The sequence below is a fragment of the Drosophila navojoa genome, chromosome 2, assembly GCF_054131105.1.
Source record: "Drosophila navojoa isolate 15081-1374.11 chromosome 2, UAZ_NAV_1.0, whole genome shotgun sequence".
Classification (NCBI taxonomy): Eukaryota; Metazoa; Arthropoda; class Insecta; order Diptera; family Drosophilidae; genus Drosophila; species Drosophila navojoa.
Genome location: NC_142890.1, coordinates 18501044 through 18520399, shown reverse-complemented (window position 1 = coordinate 18520399; position 19356 = coordinate 18501044). Strand labels below are relative to the sequence as shown.

The window sequence follows — 19356 nt, the reverse complement described above, 5'->3', positions numbered from 1 at the left end:
TAGCCCAAAAGTAGCTTCAAGTATACATAGCTCAACTTTTATGTGCACACATACAGCCAGACAATGTACTTGTGTGTGTGTGTGTGTGTGCACACTACAAACAGACATCTCTATTCTCGCTTTTGTTCTTACGACCTGCTCTTGCAGGGCTGGGCATATCGATTGTTTGCGAGCGCGTCAAATTATGATGATGATGATATGCACAGTTTGATTTATGTGCTCGACTGATGAGCTCTTGGCGTGTGTGGATGTGTAGTTCCCTAAGATATCAAATTGATAGCCGAGCATTCGTAATTTATCTATAGTCCAAAACTTATTTATTAATAGTCTAATGGGCTCGACGTCATAATAAATAGTTCTCTTTGCTTTAAGTACAAATTGATGGCTAGTTGAATAAAATCTCTTTAGTAAAACTAGCAAAAATTATCAATATCTTGCGATATCTCTCTCATCTCATATTATTTATTGGCATAATGCTCGTTGACCTCAACATCATTATTATAATTATAATATATAAGTGCATCGTGTAACCTAAGCCAGCCAAGGGATCCCTAAACAGTTTTCTTATCGTAGAGCCTTTAATTAGTTGCCCTGGCTGCATGCTCTTGGCTCTCGGCATGTATGTGTGTATGTATGTGTATGGTATGTGTCCTGTAAAACGCATACATAAGTAAGTTTGTGGCAAACGCACTTAAGCACATACATATACGAAGCAGGGCAAAGATAACCCACAACAAATACAGATACACCCACAACACGAACTTACACACGCATACATAAGCAGATATACACACCCATTGAATGCAGTGTAAACTAAATGTTATTGTACATACACACACACTCACACAAACACACATACAGAAAAAGACACACACATACACACGCATACACAGACATACACGCGAACGGAGAGACATCAACATTTCTCTACTTTAGCTGGCTTTATACGCTGTTTATTTTGATACCCTGTAGTTGCAAAGCAAAGGGTATTTCTATAAAGTGCAGTGCGTAACTTGGCAACTGGTTTAAGCAGCTAGCATGCTATAATATATAGTCCTTATTTAGAGATGAACAAGTATTCTTTTTCAGTCATGCCATATTTGATCTTCTGAGATCAACATTAAATCATTTACATTTGTCTATGGGCCTCATTGGTATTATTTAATTTATTATAAACAAATTTAACATTTTTGAATAATATTTATAATATTTTGCCATATCTTTCATTAAATATTCAATTCACATGCAAGGTACTTCTTATTCAAATGAAGAACAGTTTTTTTTCTATTTATCAAAAACCTTTTTCCTAGCAATGGATTAAAATTTATGATTTCATAGCATTTTTGCTATAATATAAAATCGAATATTATATTATTTTATATCGTATTTGTATTAGCTTTTATTATTTTATATTCATTTCTACAATAATGTTAAAATCAAATTTTTTTTAAGCTAATTTGTAGCTGCATAGGGTATTTCTTAGTCGACCTTGTTCAATGTTGCTTCTTTGGTTATTTCATTCATGCATTCAGTGGGTAAGTCGCTCGCACTGACATATTCTAAGTGAGCCAGTCAGTCAGTCAGTCGGCTAGTCACTGAGGCAGTCAGTCAGAGAGTGACACAGTCAGCCAACGGTCGCCTTTGGTCGCATTGCTCATACGCGCTGTTGGCTGGGAGTGCTCAGTGCTTGGTGGTCGGTGCTCGGCGTTCGGTATTCGGTTCTTCGTTCTCTGTTCTTACTGCTCAGTTGTCAGTTATTCTTGCGCCTTGTGAACGTATTGTTGTGTTCGACCGGCGTCTAGCAGCAACAGCAACAGCAACAGCAATAGAAATAGTAACAGCAGCAGCAGCAGCAGCGGCTTAGTCCGGCTTTAGTGTCCAGCATTTGGTTAGTCACTCAAACCAAAGCTAAAGGCAATAGTTATTAATCAAAAAAAATATTGATATACACATGTGAAGTTAACGTAAATGTGAAAAGTGCTGCCCAGTGCCCCTAAATATTTGTTGCCGACTTTTTTGCGCACTTTATTAAATTGAAATTCGAGTTTTTTGTACGCCAACAGCTTTATTTTATTTTATTTTTTTTTTTAGATTTTAATTTAAATTTCACCCGGACAATGGAGTATTTTGATTTTTATTTACGTGTGTGCATTCCTTTAAGCGCAAATTGAATTTTCACATGGTTTACAGTTTGTTATTTTATTTGGTATCGTGTTATTATTTTTTTTATAAATTGTATGTGGCTTGCTTCTTGCTACGGCTCATAGCGTTCAGCGTAAAAAGTAAAAAATAAAATAAAATAAAATTGCATCTGGGGAGCACAGTCCGGGCCATTAATTTCAAAAGCCATGTAGAATGGCAAAAGGGAAGTAATATAAAATATAATTCTTTATAAAGTGCGCCATATATGGGAGTTGGCTTGGCGTTAACCCGTCTATGGCCCGGCCAAAACAAACAGACTGAACAAAAATCAATAAATTTCGTAAGTTATGACAGCAGCTAAAGTACTCGAAGTGTTTGCTCGTATTTATATACATATATTTTGTTGACTCTTTTTTCGGCCAATGGACAAACTGCGTCAGCCGTCAATTTCCTTTTGGGGTTGTCAAGTCATTCCGAACATCTAACGGAATTCAATTTGTGTATTCTGACTGAAATTGCAGCCACAAAATTAAATCATATTTCGCTTTCGTCCTTTCCACTTAGTCTGCGGCATTTGTTGCCTTTGGGCCGGCTCTGAGTGTGGCAATTATATTTTGATTGTCTCTGTTGCCGTTGCTGCGCCAGCTGCCAAATTGTCTAGCAAAAATTGTTGTTCGCCAGCTCGGGCGGCACTTGGCCAAATGGCTCAGCACCAGAGTGCCTTCAAATCAGGCCAGAGCGTCGCCCAATCCAGCTGACTTACTGCTTGAATGGCTGGAGAAGTCACTTCATGGGAGCTTCATAAGGTCATGCCCGATGAGTCGAACACATGGGCATGTAATTTGATTTTGTGTCTTTCGTTCGTTCGTTTTGTTAAAGCAGAGCTTCATTCTATATACATTTTTAAAGGAAATTATGCTTTTGAAGGACATGGCTATTATTGTTCAAGGAAACTGCTTTGCTTGGCTAATATTTTAAAAGATAAATATCTGTTTTTAATGCACTTTAATTCAAGGTGTTTGTCAGTTCCTATCTGGCGCATCTCCTCTTTTCTTTTGTCCCTCACTCTTTCTCTCTTTTCCTTACATCTAACATCGTTTCAGAGATCACTACCTATATCTCTTTTTCTCTGTCACTTTGTTTCTTTCATTGTCTTTCTCTTTGTCACTTTCTGCCTCTTTTCACTTTGAACTTCTTTTTTCTATTTTCGCTCATTCACTTTCTTTCTCTCTCCCTCTGAAATATTTTCGCTCTCTCCGTCTCTCGCTAGCACTCGCCTCTCTCTCCCTCTATCTCTCCTTGAGTATTTAAGCTTTAGCAAGATTTAATATAATTCGTTTTCACAAATACCATGAACTAAGATTTTCACAATATCCTCTTACGCCCTTTTGTGCACAGCCTTAAATTAAATATCTTTAGTCTCTGCCAATTCAATTATTGTACATCAAGCTCCCAGAATTCGACTGATAGTACTTGTACATAAGACTTACATCAACTTTGTCTAACTAAAACTGATTTTAATACACTCTTTTGGGCTGTACGCCACCCGCCTGAAGGACTTGCGCTCTCATTAACTCTAGCTGCTAAAAGCTCTGTCTAATCCTCAAGATTAATCAGTGCACCCAATATATATGTATGTATAGCCAGATGCTAGGTAGTGCTTGGCCCTGTCTGTGCGCACAGGAGATTGCGTTTATTACAAAGTTGTCGCCATTTGAAATGACTTTATGTGTCGTCCAGGCTTAAGCTGAGAGTCCTTTGGGCGACACACAAACTTGGCTCATTAAATTTTCATTGTTTTAATTTGCGCAACGTGAGCCACAACTTCTCTCTCTCTCTGTGTGTGTGTGTGTATATATGTACACATGTGTGTGTGTGGTTAAGTGCTCAGACTTCTGTGTCTGTGTGTGTGCGTCTGGCATGTGGAAATGAAACAGCTTAGCATCCAGCAGTCCGACGACCAGATTCAAGTAGCTCGACTTTCTGCTTTGGTTTCTTGCCAAAAACTTTGCCACGTTTTACGGCTAATTTGACTAATTTGAGTGCTGGGCACAGGCTGCTACCAAGCACCACCAGCAACCACCAACAATCACTAGCCAGTCAACAGCCGCCCGCCCAATGGGTCAGAATATCAATGCCAGTCAATTAGGCTAAACAAATAGGCTGGCTAGCTCAAATAGCTCAAGCTCAAGTGGACAGCGGGAGTAGCTTAAGAATTTTAGAAGAAATACATATATAATCAATTTAATTAAATTCTCTCTCATTCTGCATGCCCTGCTCGAATGTTAACGAGAGGAGTATATTGGTTTTCAGTAGAAATGATGAGCGCTAGCAAAAGGAGTAGCAAATACTTTACGCTTATTCATACTCTTTTTGTAAAAGGAGCTTAAGACTTATTCACAAATGTTGGTTTGCTCGCAGATATTTGCATCTATGAATGGGTCTGAAACTGGAGCTGTTTTTACTCACAATCTGATCCGAAATTTCCTCTATCTGTCTGTCTTAGAGAATATTCTTAAGCTGTAGAGTTAGCTTTTCGGACCCAGTGCTAAAGTTCCCATTCAGTTTATTTTTACATAAATATTTCCATTATATTTAGCCAGGTTAAAGCAAAGCAAACTTCTTTACAGGGTATTTAATAGTTGAATTTCCTTTGCCATTATTCCATAAATTACATGGCTCATTATAAAGAAAGTTGCGCTAATAAAAATGAGTCTGCCCAGCGCTGGTCGCACACATAAGCCAAATTCACACACAGAACAGAAGAGATGCACAGAGTCCAAGAGAGAGAGAGAGAGAGAGAGAGAGAGAGAGAGAGAGAGCGAGAGAGAGATTGATGTGCAAGGATTGTGTGGCCACATGACTGTGGCGTACCTGGGCTGCAGTGGGTCAGGGGTGGGGGCGTGGCATTTCACTCGCTCAACTCGTTATGCAATTTGCACATCTCGCCTCGTCGCCTGGACCCTTTCTGTTGGCTTGCATTGTTTTCGGGCTTTGGCATTGCAAACATTTTGCGCTGCTTTTGTCCCGGTTGCCAATTTATGCGCACTTATGCACGTAGACCATCACCATCATCATGCGACACACATACACTTACGCATACAGCCATGGCTGCAGAGAAACCATATACACATGTCAGCTGTCCTCCATGGATCCTGACGCGTTGTTGACCAAATCAATTTCATGGCTCGCAGGCATTTTTAGTCCCCTGCTGTGCATTGAAATTTTAACTGTCAACATTCAGAGAGTGTGTGTAATTTGTGTGTGTGTGTGTGTGTGTGTGTGTGTGTGTGTGTGTGTGTGTGTGTGTGTGTGTGTGTGTGTGTGTGTGTGTGTGTGTGTGTGTGTGTGTGTGTGTGTGTGTGTGTGTGTGTGTGTGTGTGTGTGTGTGTGTGTGTGTGTGTGTGTGTGTGTGTGTGTGTGTGTGTGTGTGTGTGTGTGTGTGTGTGTGTGTGTGTGTGTGTGTGTGTGTGTGTGTGTGTGTGTGTGTGTGTGTGTGTGTGTGTGTGTGTGTGTGTGTGTGTGTGTGTGTGTGTGTGTGTGTGTGTGTGTGTGTGTGTGTGTGTGTGTGTGTGTGTGTGGGTGTGTGGGTGTGTGGGTGTGTGGGCGTATTGTTCGACTCCCAGCGTTTACCTTTGCCTTCCTCTGGAACAAGTTACTTTCACATTTTTTATGTTTTTTTGTCTGCTGCAGTTTTTCAATGTATTTTTAGTCTGTCCTTTATCTTTATGGTATCTATATCTATATAAACACGCATTTATACTCTCGGTAAAAGAAACTTTCTGGGGTATTCTATTTATTCCTTAGCCTTGGCCCTTGACATTCCAGCAGGCGGATCAGTAGATTGAGCTGTAGCAGCTGAAAATGTGGGGCCTATGTTTGCAGAACTTATTTAAAGTTTGTTTGTTTTATTTATTTAATGTGCAAATGCGTGTATCTTAAATTATCTTAAATTTATATATATCTTAAATTATACATATATATTTTTTTTTAGTTTTTTAAAGCACATTTTTGTATGTCCCATGCATGAGACCTTTAGCAGTTTCTCAGCTGTTGCTGGCGCAGAAGCTGCTGCTGCTTGTAAACCATAAAATTAATAATGAATATATACAGATGGCAGAAACAAGTTTCAAGGCATCACATATATAGCCCGATATATACATAAATCAAATGTGGTTCTTTTGGTGGCGCAGAAAAGGTATATGACACAATATTTGTTGTTGTTAGTGTTTACGTTGTGTGTTTGACTTTTGTTGTAGTTCTGTTTGATTTCTGTTTTTTTTTTAGTTTTCGGTTCAATATTTGTTTGTTTGCATTGTTTGTAAAATGAAAAAGCGTTGCGATTCTTCGCCTTTTTTGATTCAACGCCAGTGGCAAAATCCAATTTCTACATTGCTCATACGCCCCGTGCCCGAGCTGCAGTTCAGTTTTGTTTTTAATCAGTTTTCCGGCTCGACATGCCCCAGATTCCAGTCACAGATCCCGATAGACAAGTCGTGTTCTCCTTGTTTGTTTCCCTGCCCAGTCGCTTCTCTTCAGTTGACGCTGTTGCCCTCTGTGCGGAATGTAAGGCTAACGTGCATCCGGCACCACCGAGAGGGCAACATCTCTCCGGCATCATATTTTGCATGGTTCGTTTAACATTCTGTGCAACACGGCCACAACAGGCAACAGACAACAAAGCCAAACTAAGCAGATGCCGCCGACTGTGCTCAACTGCAATAGTCACAGAGATTGCAGCGCATATGCATGCTACTACACTTGGAGAAAACTAGGCATATATGTATATTACTTGAATAAATTTCAGAATTTCACGAATCTCTATGCACAATAAAATTCCAAGATATGTCATTTAAAAGTTTTTCATTTAAGTTTTATCTCAGTATGAAATTTCTGATTAAGTTTACAATGACTTTATATGCATAATATATATACATATATGACTTCTCATCAATTGAAACTTTTAACTGCAGAGTTTACTTCAAAGTTAATTTCATTATTATTTTAATTTTATTTTTTTTTTTTTTATTTTTTCTTTTTTCTTTTATTTTTTTTATTATTTTTATTTTATTTTTTTAACTTTGTTTTCACTTATATATAAATGTATATAGAAGAGATGTATGGAGAAAATATGTTTAACTCTCAAATAAATCATATTTTTTATACTGTTCAAACAAATAGTTCACATTAATTGAGTTGGGAATTATTTAACCAAAAATCACTTAAGTCAGCAACTTCTAATAGAATCTACCCTCAGTTTTCTCTCAGTGCTACATTTCAGTCAGTTTGTCAAAATCAGCTGCCATCAATAACTATCAGTTTTTTTTTTTTTTTTAGCGTATTATATGAAAACGGAAATTGATGAAGACTGAATATGATTTGATTTCATGCTTGGAACTAACTTTTTCGGGGTTGAGACAATGAGTCAAAGTGAGCTCAGCTCGATTTATATGAGATGAGCAGTGGGTTAAGCCAATTGAACACTGCTGTCCAGCAATAATGTGCAGGCTGTGCACAAATCTGTATATTTATCAAGAATTTTAATATATGTGTTATATGATTTCATATAGGAATATGTAATTGCTTGTATATTTATATATGTATTTTATTTTTTTTATATTTGTATATAAATTTCGCGACCTATCCCAGTGTGTGCTGCCACCACTGTGCACTCTAATGCCATTGTGTGTGCATGTGTTCTATTTCATTTCTAAACATATTTGCACAGCTGCAATTGCTCCAGCTTGTGGATTGTGCTGCGCCAGCTGTTGTTTGCCCTAGAGCAAGAGCTGAAAAGATGACGTTGCACATGATTTTTACTACTACTATATACTATACTATATATTAAGCTACATATATTACTATATATTATACCATATACTCATTTTTATAAACTCTCTCTCTCTCTCTTTTTCTCTCTCGCCCTATCTGTTGCAGGTTCCATCATGTTTCATGTGCGCCGCCGTCCGGCAGATTCGCAGCCGCGACGCCGCAAGAAAAAGCCATTGGGCGCTGCGAACGGTGCAAATCACATGTCCGGCGATCGCGAAGGACCCGTCCTGGTCGAAGTGACGCACAGCGGCGATGGGGGTCGACGCATTAAGCTGGGCAGCGATCCGGTCGAGGTTGGGTCAGCGAACACCAATTGCCTGCAGCTCTTCGGTCCCTCCATACAGCCGAGGCATTGCCTCATCTCGCTGCTGGAGGGCGTTTGCACGGTGACGCCTCTGCACACGGACGCGCTGACCTTCGTCAACGGACATCACATTAGCCAGCCAACCATATTGCATGTGAGTAGGCATTTGCGACTTAATTTGTAACTAATTTCGTGAGGTATGAGGTCAGAACTAATTAAGGCGCTGACATGCACTAATTTGTAAACATTTTCTCTTAGTGTGGCTCGCTCACACTCTCTTTTTATTTATCTCTCTCTCATTCTCTCTCTGCCTTTGTCATATGTGGCGTATACGCATTTTATTTGTCTTGCTTCCTTTTTTTTTTTGGCAAAACGACAAAGTTTTGTACTTTGCGCTGTCAACCTTGACCCAGTGAAAGTTTTTGCTTTCCGCTGCTGCTCATCCTGTTTCAGCATCCTGTTACTCGAGCTCCTCCTCCTTCTACTGCTACTACTGCTGCTGCTGTCTGTTGGCATTTGTCACGCAATTCCATTTCCCATTTACAGCATTTGCCGTACAGGCTTTTCGCATTTTAATGCCCATGTTAATGGTCATGACGACAGTGCAGCAAGCGAAAGAGATTCTCTCGTCCAAACAATATAAGCCAAGTGTCCACTAAAGTGCGGCAATTCGTTATAGCAACAGCTAAGAGAAGCCGTTGGCCATGAGCAAAGACATTTTCTAAAGATAAAATAGCAAAGAATTACCAAAATTAAATCTAGCAGAGACGAGTTTATATAAGAATAGCATGAAAACTCTGGAAATATTTATGGCTTGCGTGTTCATTTAATTGCTAGAGATTGCTAGCAAAAGAAGCACAAAGAGATGCTTAAAAATGTTTAAATTATATGATTAAAAATTTGTCAATAATTTTTTAATTATTCCATAAATGGCTATAGAATCATTTCACCAAATTTTCATTAAATTTGCCGTTAAAAAAAAAAGCACAAAAACTTTTAGTTCTCTATTCAAGCTTTTGAGCTCTAAAAACAATTATTTTTGGGGAAATGAAATTTTTTTTTTATTTTTATTTTTATTTATTTTTTGATAGGTTTTGTGCTGCACAAGCAGTTGCAGCTCAAGTTCATTATCAGCAGTTGTAGCCCGTTTCTGTGATTTGTCGCAGTCGCTGCTCAGAGCAACAGAAAGGGCGTTTGGGGCGCAGTTGATTTATCTTTTGTTTTGACAACTTTTCGAGGCACACAAAACGCAAACAGAATAACAACAACGAGGCGAATTAAGTTGATTCTGCGTTCTCACGCATTTCGCCAAATGCACAACCAGCAACAACAACAACAACAACAAAATCAACAACAACAACAACAGCAAATTGACTGTGCGCAGTGTAAAAACTTTTCTGACTTTCCGCTTGATGAATTCGAAGCCAAATAAACAAAAGCAAACTTGATGGCGCCCCCATAGCTCATCGACAGAGTCAGGCAGAGACACTAAAAGATAGATAGAGGGAGAGAGAGAGAGAGAGAGAGAGAGAGAAATAGTACCCCCATTCAAGCACTTGAGATAAGCCTCAAATGTTGGGCAATAACGTCAAACTGTCTCCAGAGACTCTTGTAGAGATGTGAGCGAGGTGCGAGCGAGGGGAGACATGTGTAAAAGTTAGCTAAACATTAATTTTGTGTAATTCACTGAACAAAAGTTTATCATTTACACTCTGAGAGAACTATGTATGTATGTATGTACATATACAACTTTGATTATAGATTTTCATGTTTACAAAGTTGAGTTTAAATATTAATATATAACGGGTCAAGTGTATCAGAAGAGCGTGTGATTGAAATTAATTTTGAACTTTACAGATTTAAAGCGATTGGGGAGATTGAAGATGATATACAACAACTTATGTTAGAGCTCAAGAGCCAACGTGATAGAACTTATAATCTATAGAGATTATGAATATAAGATTTACCATGAGAAGAAATCTTCTACAAATACATTTGCTTTAGCTTTAGCAGGGGTTTAAATTTTAATTAAAATATAATCATTTGTTAAAAGCTAATTACCCCTATATATTTATCTCTCTTTAACGTATTTAAAATTCGATTTTGTCTATTGTCGATGTTTTCAAATTAATCAAATCGTCAGCATTGCCTCAGCTTATATTATAGAGTATCTCACAGTCGTATACTTAATTTATATTTAATCTCAATAAGAATTTTTTGGCTTCGCATTCAATTGGCAAATTGGATTCAGTTGCGGTTCATTGAACCCAAATAACAAAAATTCACATATGTAAAGAAAAGTAAAATATTTGTAGTATTTGTGAAAAAAGACAAAACAGAACAGTTTGAAAATGTTTCCCGTTCAAAGAAAAACTTTTAACAAATCGAATTGAACAACAATTGGCAACAATTGACAAAGTGAATGCCTAAGCGCATATGCCCCACCATATGATTTGAAGGGCATTTGAAAAGGGGGGCGTCTCTATCAATGACAACCAAGTTTCGAAACGCCCCACATATTTTCCAATCGGCTTTTTCGGATCTTTGCAGTGCCACGAGAACTGTCAATGCGTAAGCACGCGCTGTGATTAAATAGCTGACGTTGTTTTTGTTTCGATTTTTTAATTAATTATGTTAATTGGTGCATAATTCAATAAAAGTACTTAATCGCCGCCGATGCAGAGTGAATTGAATAATGTAATTGAAACGCTTGAAATGCGTGCCACAATTAAATCGCATAACATTATGCGTGTCTGTCCGTGCTTACAATATGCACAATTAATGGGCACTTTAACTGTCTTTTGCAGAACGGTTCGGTTGTCATGTTCGGACGTGTCGCCTCGTATCGATTCCTGGACTCGCCCACAGATGGACGCTATAATCTGGCCCTCTCGCAATCCCAGCTGGACTCGGCCTGCCTCTACGAAAGGTGAGTGCACAGATTTATCTAAAAAAAATGCTGCGCTTTAATTTTTGTGTTGTCTAATTTAATTTACATAAAATGTTGTGTTTCGCTTCGCTTTAATGAAATTTCATTTAAAAATTTGAGAGCGAATTTGATGGAGAAGCAAAATAGTTTAATTTGCTACCTCTTTCAGTTTGGAGTTGAGATTTATTTTGATGAAGCGGGGATCGTTGATCATGTGTAGCTACTCAAATGAACTATAAGTTCCATTGGCTTATATGATGTTCCAGAACAATAAGTTCTTTTGAACTATTTAAAGTCCATAGCTCAGTTTGTAGTTGAGATTTACTTTGATGATGCGAGTTTCTTAAATGAACCAGTAGACTCGCACTGGGATCGTTGATCTGGGATCATTTTAGTTCAGTTCTTGAGCCATATGATTCATGTGTAGCTACTCAAATGAACTATAAGTTCCATTGGCTTATATGATGTTCCAGAACAATAAGTTCTTTTGAACTATTTAAAGTCCATAGCTCAAAAAGTTCACTCAAGTTATATCATTTTCATTAACAATGAATTCTATTGAACTATTTCGTAATCCTTTTATTAAATTATTTGCTATAGATGAACAAGAAGTTCTATAGAATTTTCTGAAGCTTTTCAGCCATAAGTTCCCTTCAATTTTAATATTAATATTTTTAATTGTATGAACAAGTTCTCAATAAAAATCAGAGTGAAGCTGTAGCTGAACTAACTGAACCGAACTGAACTAGTTTATATGATGATCTATATAGTTATTGGTTCAAGAGTGAATGTATTCAATTGAACGTTAAATTAAATTCGAATTTTCTAGCTTGAATTTCTCTCAAATTTTCTTGGATTCATTTTTTCGCATTGCTTGAATTCTTTTTGATGCGAATTCATTGTGTTTCGTTCTTTTTTTTTAATTTCATATATTTTATGTTGGCGCCTCTTGTGGCTTTTTGTTTGTTACGTGCTGTTTGTTTTTATTGTTTGTGTGCAACATTAATCCTGCCATGCACCACACACACTCACACACACACATGCCAACCACCACCAATACACGCACATACACCATCACAACAATAACAAACGTAAAACAACAAAATGGAACTTTAGTCGCTCGCCCACATCTCCGGGCTCTTGGAACGATGAGGATGGAGCACTTAGTTCGGTGAGTAGCTTCTTGATAGCTAATCGAGCGACGTACGGGAACTCTATTCATCTCCTCATTCACTCAGACGCAGAAGAGCGAGTATGAGCACAATCAGCAGCTGAATCAAAGCAACGTTGGCTACCACAGCAGCTCAGCGGACGGGCACGCTCTCCGAGATGTGGTGGACAGCAAACATGGCAGCCAGGAGCAGCAGCAGCACCAGCATCAGCAGCATCAGCAGCAGCAGCAACAGTTGTCCAATCCTGGCGGCAATTATGATGGTCAGAGCTTAGAAGGTAATCTGGAGAATGAAATCAAGTCCATATCGAGCATGAAATCGAATGGCTCCAACAGTCAGGACAGGTAAGCAAAATGTTTAATGCAGCTCAACTGAAGACTTTCTCAATAAATCTCTTGAAGCAGCCAAACTTAATACACTCTCAAAACATACACACACACACACACACACCTTTATGTATCACCTGTGCATTTCCTTTATGTTTGTGTGCGCTTGTATTTTAATTGATGTTAAATTTCTATGCCAATTTATATATTTGTATATTTATATATATATTGTATATTTATATGTGCCCTTTAATATGCGCTGCTTTACTAATATCCATTTCTTTGACTTGACTTGATTGAAATCCGCCTTTAGATCGCCTAAATTGCCAGGTGCTGGCGGTCATTTGGCCGGCGCCGGCGGCAGCGGCTCGACAGATGCCCAGGGTCAGGAGCCCATTTTGCCCGCTGTTCTCGAGTTTCCCGAAACACATCAGGAGCACTTTTTGCGTCACATCATCACCGAACTGGATGTGAATGTGCCGCACTTTAAGCTGGCGCCCGTCTATTCGCTCTACCTGTGTGCCAGGTAAGTAATTGCTTTTCTAACTGTTTGATGATTGCCTGGCCACACTATCTCTCTCTCTCTCTGTCTCCCTGTCTGTTTGTATGTGCGTGCTTAATGTGCTGAATTGCGCGCTTTGCTAACTTTAATTGATGTTTAATATTGCCGTATATACAAAGAGATATATCTTTATATATATGTATATGAATCAAATATATATATATATATATATAGCTCAGTTTATATATATGAATAATTGAAAATAATAACATATAAACATTATATAGACATAGAAATCGTACATTTCCACACTTAAACAACATTTCTTACGCCTGCTGATTTTTCTTTAGACTTTGGCAGATTGAATAGGGAAGAATATGAATTCAAAGCTTTTATTATAGAGTAATTCATTAATATATAAATCATTAAAATATTGACTTAATATTTTTATAATTAATTAATTAATATATAAATCATTAAAATATTGACCTAATACTTTTGTTTAAAACAAATGTTAAGCTTATCAGTCATCGGGACTATCCCAACTCCAAGAGAATTGTTTCATGCCAGACTATACAGGCTTTGTTGGCATTCCAATTATATTTGTTTGATAATCAAAGTTAGTTAAGCTAACGGGATTAACTGAATTGGCAAAAATGCCGAAATTCGAGCTGCTATTTAAAATTTCGTCCTCTTGATATTAGAATTTTTTTTTTTTTTTATTATTTAAAACATTAAATAAAGCAAGCAATTAGACAAAATAATAGTATTCCAACTAGAACTAGAATATACCAAGTGGAACTAAGGTCTACCTCCTAAATATCATTCGAATCATTTAAAAAGCTGTATATATAATATAGAGAATACCTAAAAAGGTTCTTGAATATCATTCGAATCATCTAAAAAGTAGTATATATAATATAGAGAATACCTAAAAAGGTTTTTAGGTGATTTCAAAATACCTAAAGGAACATACATAGCTCATACAACTTCTCAAACAATCCTTGGCACTCGCTTATTCACACAACGATTCAAAAGCTGCCTTTGCTTAAAGGCATTTCATCTAAAGTCACGTCAGGACTAAGCCATATTGTTGAGATCAAGATGACAAATGTGTGTCCTTTACACGAACTGACTTGGCTGTCAGTGCGATTCCAATTTGCTGACTGCCCATACTGTGTTTGGGCCAATATCAACAATTCATTATCAATTATGATGATTTATCTCGACTGCTGACCCAATTTGTGCGCTATTAATATTAATGCTAGCTAGCGTCTGTCGGCCAGCGGACTGAGTGGTGGGCAGCAGTGGAGGGCTTCGATTGTAAACACAGGAAATTGCAACGCTGTGGCAGCCACACGCTGCCAATGCCCAAACACCAGTCGATGGCAGCTCGGTTGATGTGCTTGCTCGACAAGGCCACCGAAATGTAGAGCGTATGCAATAAATATTACGAAACTCAGGCGAGGCATGAAAAATTCAATCACACGATGCATCCCAGCTTTGAGGCTTTCCTCTGCATTTTTGACAGATTTCGGTTGACATTAAATATTAAAGCAATTCGAATAATAAATGTGGGAAAATATGGCACAAACTGTGCCGAACAGCTAAGAGATATAAGTATATATGATAAGAGATGTATGAAAATGGAGCAAGGATTAAAAGTCTGTAGATTCCAAAGAAATTCTTTTATTATACAGCTTATACAATATAGAAAACCGAGAGTTCCTATATAAAAATATATAAATTTACATCAACTCTATATCAAGACCATACATAAATACAATATACCCCACACTGCACATTACAGGGTATCAACATCAATAAATCCCTTCATTTGACCTTTTTGTGGCTGCTGATTAACATGAAATCAATCGGTTCTCATTGCAGATATCGCGCCTCCACCCACTACCGTCCCGAGCTGCAGCCCACTGAGCGCGCCCACAAGCTAACCATATTCTTGCATCATGTGGCGAATCTGGTCTATGGCGTTGTCCAGGAGCAGTACACAGATCCGCGCATCCTCGCCTTTTGGATGGCGAACAGCTCGGAGTTTCTGCACTTCCTCAAGTCGGATCGTCACATCAGCGCCTTTAGCGTGCAGGCGCAGGAGGTGCTCGCGGAGGCGGTGCAGACGGCGTTTCGTAATCTGGTCAATTGCTTTCGCTTGGAGCTGTCGCAGACTCTGAATCAATTTCTCTCGGAGACGATTGATCATGATTCCGCGGCGGGTCTGGTGCTGACAGTGCTTGGCTCGGCGATGGCTCTGCTGCGGCGCTGTCGCGTGAATGCCGCCTTGACCATTCAGCTGTTCTCGCAGCTCTTCCACTACATCAATGTCATATGTTTCAATACGGTGAGCGGCGCTGGCAGGCGGACTCGAGATAGCCGCCAACAGGCCTCCATTTGCTCTGAACGAATCCAGCATTGATGAGTTTTCTCTCTCTCTCTCTCTCTCTCTCTCTCTCTCACTCTCCCCTTAGATTGTGGCCAACTCGCACATGTGCACCGCAGAGTGGGGCAAGGTGATGACGGAGCGCCTGCAGCTGCTGGAGCTGTGGGCTGAGCGTCAGGGTTTGGAGCTGGCCGCCGATTGCCATCTGGCCAAGATCAATCAGTGTGCGCAATTCTTGCAGGCGCCCAAATCCTCCGTGGAGGAGATACAGCAATTGGCCTGCTCCTGCTTCCGGCTGAACTCCTTGCAAATGGGCGCACTGCTGCAGCAGGAGAAGATACCACGCAATCTGGTTGACACGGCCATACGCATGGCCGAATCGGTGGCCGATGAGCTGACGCGTGCCGACGGACGTGAGGTGCGACTGGAGGAATCGCCCGAACTGCATTTAGCACTGCTGCTGCCCGACGACGGCTTCAGCTGTGACGTGGTGCGCGGCATACCCACCGGCCTGGTCGACTTCCTGAATCCCCTACAGCAGCAGGGCATGTGCCGGCTGGCTGCACAGCCCACCTCGATTGGACTGTGGACGGTCTATATGCACCAGTTCAATGTGAGTGATGGACGACTGTGATATATCCATAAAGAAGGGCAATTGCTAATATTTCCCACTCTAATTTCTCCAGCAGGCACGCAGCTCCAGTGCCATGTCGAACAAGCTGCCCCAGCCCGAGGTGCAGCTGATTAAGCTGCACAAGAACAGCAACGGCATGGGCCTCTCCATCGTGGCCGCCAAGGGCGCGGGCCAGGAGCGTCTGGGCATCTACATAAAGAGCGTGGTGCCAGGCGGCGCCGCCGATGCGGATGGCAGGCTACAGGCTGGCGATCAGCTGCTGCGTGTGGACGGTCAGAGTCTGATTGGCATCACACAGGAGCGGTGAGTGTAGCGAGAGCGCAAGCCAAGACCTACTCGCTTATTGTATACCCTGTAATTGTTGTACCTTTGCAGTGCTGCTGATTATTTGGTGCGCACGGGTCCCGTTGTCAGCTTGGAGGTGGCCAAACAGGGCGCCATTTATCATGGGCTGGCAACGCTGCTGCAGCAGCCCAGTCCCGTTATACAGCGTGGTGAGTAGCTGGAGCTCAGGCCACGCCCAGCCAATACAGACACACACACACACACACATGCATACATTTACATTAGTTACACTAAACAAGGTGCTGGGTAGCTGCTAAAGAAACAGTATATAATATATAATACATATAATATAAATGAAGAGTACACACGTATACACACACACACATACACACTCGAAAACATAGAGACACTCATAGACAGAAAGAGAATTTGATTCTCGCTCACTGTTGTGTAAGCTAATCCCCCCTATTCCTACGCATTCGCTCTTTAAACATGCTGCCAAAGAACCAACTAGTAGCAGCAGCAACTATTTGCAACTGCAACAACAACAGCAACAACAACAACTGCAACAACGTCGCCATTCGTCGTATCAGCAGCAGGCGCGTTTTTACAACAACTCCATCTCGGATGACAGTCTGAATCGTAGTCGCCGCGAGTCCTTTGCCTGCATGCGTTCCGTGTCGCCGCCCGTGCGTCGGCTGAGCGCCTCCTGCCTGCAGGAGGAGCTGTGCGCACTGGGCCATCAGCTGCACATTGATCCGCGGTACAGAGACACCCGACCCATCGCCCGCTCGGCCAGCAGTCTGTATCTGGCGAATGAGCCAGCTGCTGGCTACTATCAGCCGCCCGTTGCGGCGCCGCATTTCAGTCCGATGCGTCCGCTACGCCGCACACCGCCGCCCTCGATCTTCATCGAGGAGTATCAGGATGATGCGGCGCCAGTTGAGCCGGATGCGCGCAACTCCCAGGAATCGTTTACCAACTTTGCCAGCTACAGCGATGCCCATCAGCCGCTGAACGAGGAGAGCATTGCCTCCATGGCCGACTCGGGCGACATACCCTACATAGACGACGAAGAGGAGCAACAACAGCAGACAACACTCGATCGGCAGCAGCAGCAACAGCAGCAACGTCCCTGCCTCGCCAGCAGCAGCGGCAGCCATGCCACTCCCTCCTCCACGGTGAAGCGTAATCCCGCCGCTGGCTATCGTAAGACGGTTAGCTTTGATCTCGAGCAGCAGCAGCCGGCGAGCGTGGCGCCCAGCATCGATCGCAAGTACCACACCCACGATGCCATCAGCAACTTTGCCATCAGCAACTCATCGTCCGAGTCGCTGCTCGCCGAGCAGCAGGCGAGCGAGCGCATGCCGCTGATACAGAAAATCCGGCGGGAGCTTAACACAAAGCGTGCCACCAATTGCTCAGCGGTGGATTACAGCTCCGGTGGCTCCGGCTCAAATAGTCAACGTTCCTCCAGCGAGTCCATTGAGCGAATGCCGCTGCTGCGACAGCAGCAACAGCAACCGCAGCAACCGTCGCCGTGTCGACGTCAGCTGAACGCGCAGCGTTCGCATAAAAGGTCAGGGCTCTCTGTCACCGCAGCAGCAACAGCAGCAACAAGCACAACAGCAACAACAACAACAACAACAGCAGCAACTGTTGTTCCAATAGTCAGCATACAAGTTCCTAGTGACAGTTCCTGTGCTTGTTCCCGCACACAAAATGTACATAAAAGCAATAAATATTGTGCCAGCACAACTCTTAAGCCAAGCACCACTGAAATTTCCAGCAACAGCTGCAGCAGCAACAGCAGCAGCAATTACGCCGTAGGCAGCACACGTCGCGCTTCCAGCCATACGAATCTCAGTCCCAGTTTCCTCTCACCCCTTGGCCAGGGCAAGGTGCGCGAAATGGCGGCCTACCTGAATGCCCAGCACTGTTTGGCGGCCAGCAGCAAATCCAAGTCCAAATCAACATCGGCGCTGGCCGTCGCAGAGCGTCTAAAGCTCACACAGAACGAACAGGGCGACATACTCAAGCAGCTGAGGGAATGGAGTCTGTTTGGCAGCGCGGGCAAGGATTACAATATAGAGCTGCCTAAGAAGCCACAGCAGCAGCAGCAGTCGCAGCAGCAGCAACAGTCGCAGCTCAGCTGTGATTGCCCTTGTTGCGCGCATTGCCGGCCTGCAGCATCGAGCAGCAGCAGCAACAGCAACAGCAACAGCAAAAGCAACAATGCCAACAGCAGCGTGACAGCCACTTTCAAGTGTTATGACAGTTGCCAGGAGGCAGACAAGGAGCCACTTGCTGCCACGCAAGCCCCGTCCCACTCCCAGTCAGACACCCAGTCCTTGGCTTTGGCACGTCAGCTGCCCTGTCGTCGCAGCGTCATGTGCAGCAATCGTCAGTCTCATAGCGTGCGACAAATGAAACGCAGCAAGCAGCAGCGACAAAAGCAACGCCCCCCACACTATCAGCAACAACATCAACATCAACAGACCCGCCAGCACCACCATCATCATCATCATCATCAACACCATCACCACCACCACCACAAACGCCATCATCATCAGCAACAGCCACCCGCCTCACCGCCCTCCACAGCCAAATTGCTGCTGTCTTTAGCCAGCAGCAGCAGCGGCGGCAACAGCAACAGCAACAACGATTGCAACTGCAGCTGCAGCGATGAGGAGAACGATGATGAATCATGCTCCTATTCCTGTTCCTCCTCCGATTGCCTGTGCGACAACGATGCGAATGCCGATGCTGCCGACGCTGCGGCCGGGCCAGAAACTGGGCAACGAATGGGACCAAATGCAACAACGATTTGCTGCT

The 19356-nt window shown here is 41.8% G+C and overlaps 1 protein-coding gene across 7 annotated transcripts in view; it reads left to right on the top strand.

Annotated features, from left to right (window-relative positions):
• cno (adherens junction formation factor afadin) overlaps positions 1–19356 on the top strand; it is a 52667-nt gene that overhangs the window by 26518 nt on the left and 6793 nt on the right. For 3 of the 7 annotated variants that reach the window (XM_089256530.1, XM_030383169.2, XM_089256534.1), the window contains 9 exons: positions 8080–8432; positions 11086–11207; positions 12324–12378; positions 12446–12723; positions 13019–13231; positions 15098–15563; positions 15691–16215; positions 16289–16539; positions 16612–16730. In XM_089256530.1, coding sequence (XP_089112656.1) covers positions 8080–8432; positions 11086–11207; positions 12324–12378; positions 12446–12723; positions 13019–13231; positions 15098–15563; positions 15691–16215; positions 16289–16539; positions 16612–16730 — 2382 coding nt within the window. The remainder of the gene's footprint in view (positions 1–8079; positions 8433–11085; positions 11208–12323; positions 12379–12445; positions 12724–13018; positions 13232–15097; positions 15564–15690; positions 16216–16288; positions 16540–16611; positions 16731–19356) is intronic. The other 4 variants (XM_089256531.1, XM_089256529.1, XM_089256533.1 and 1 more) reach the window with 3 other exon arrangements.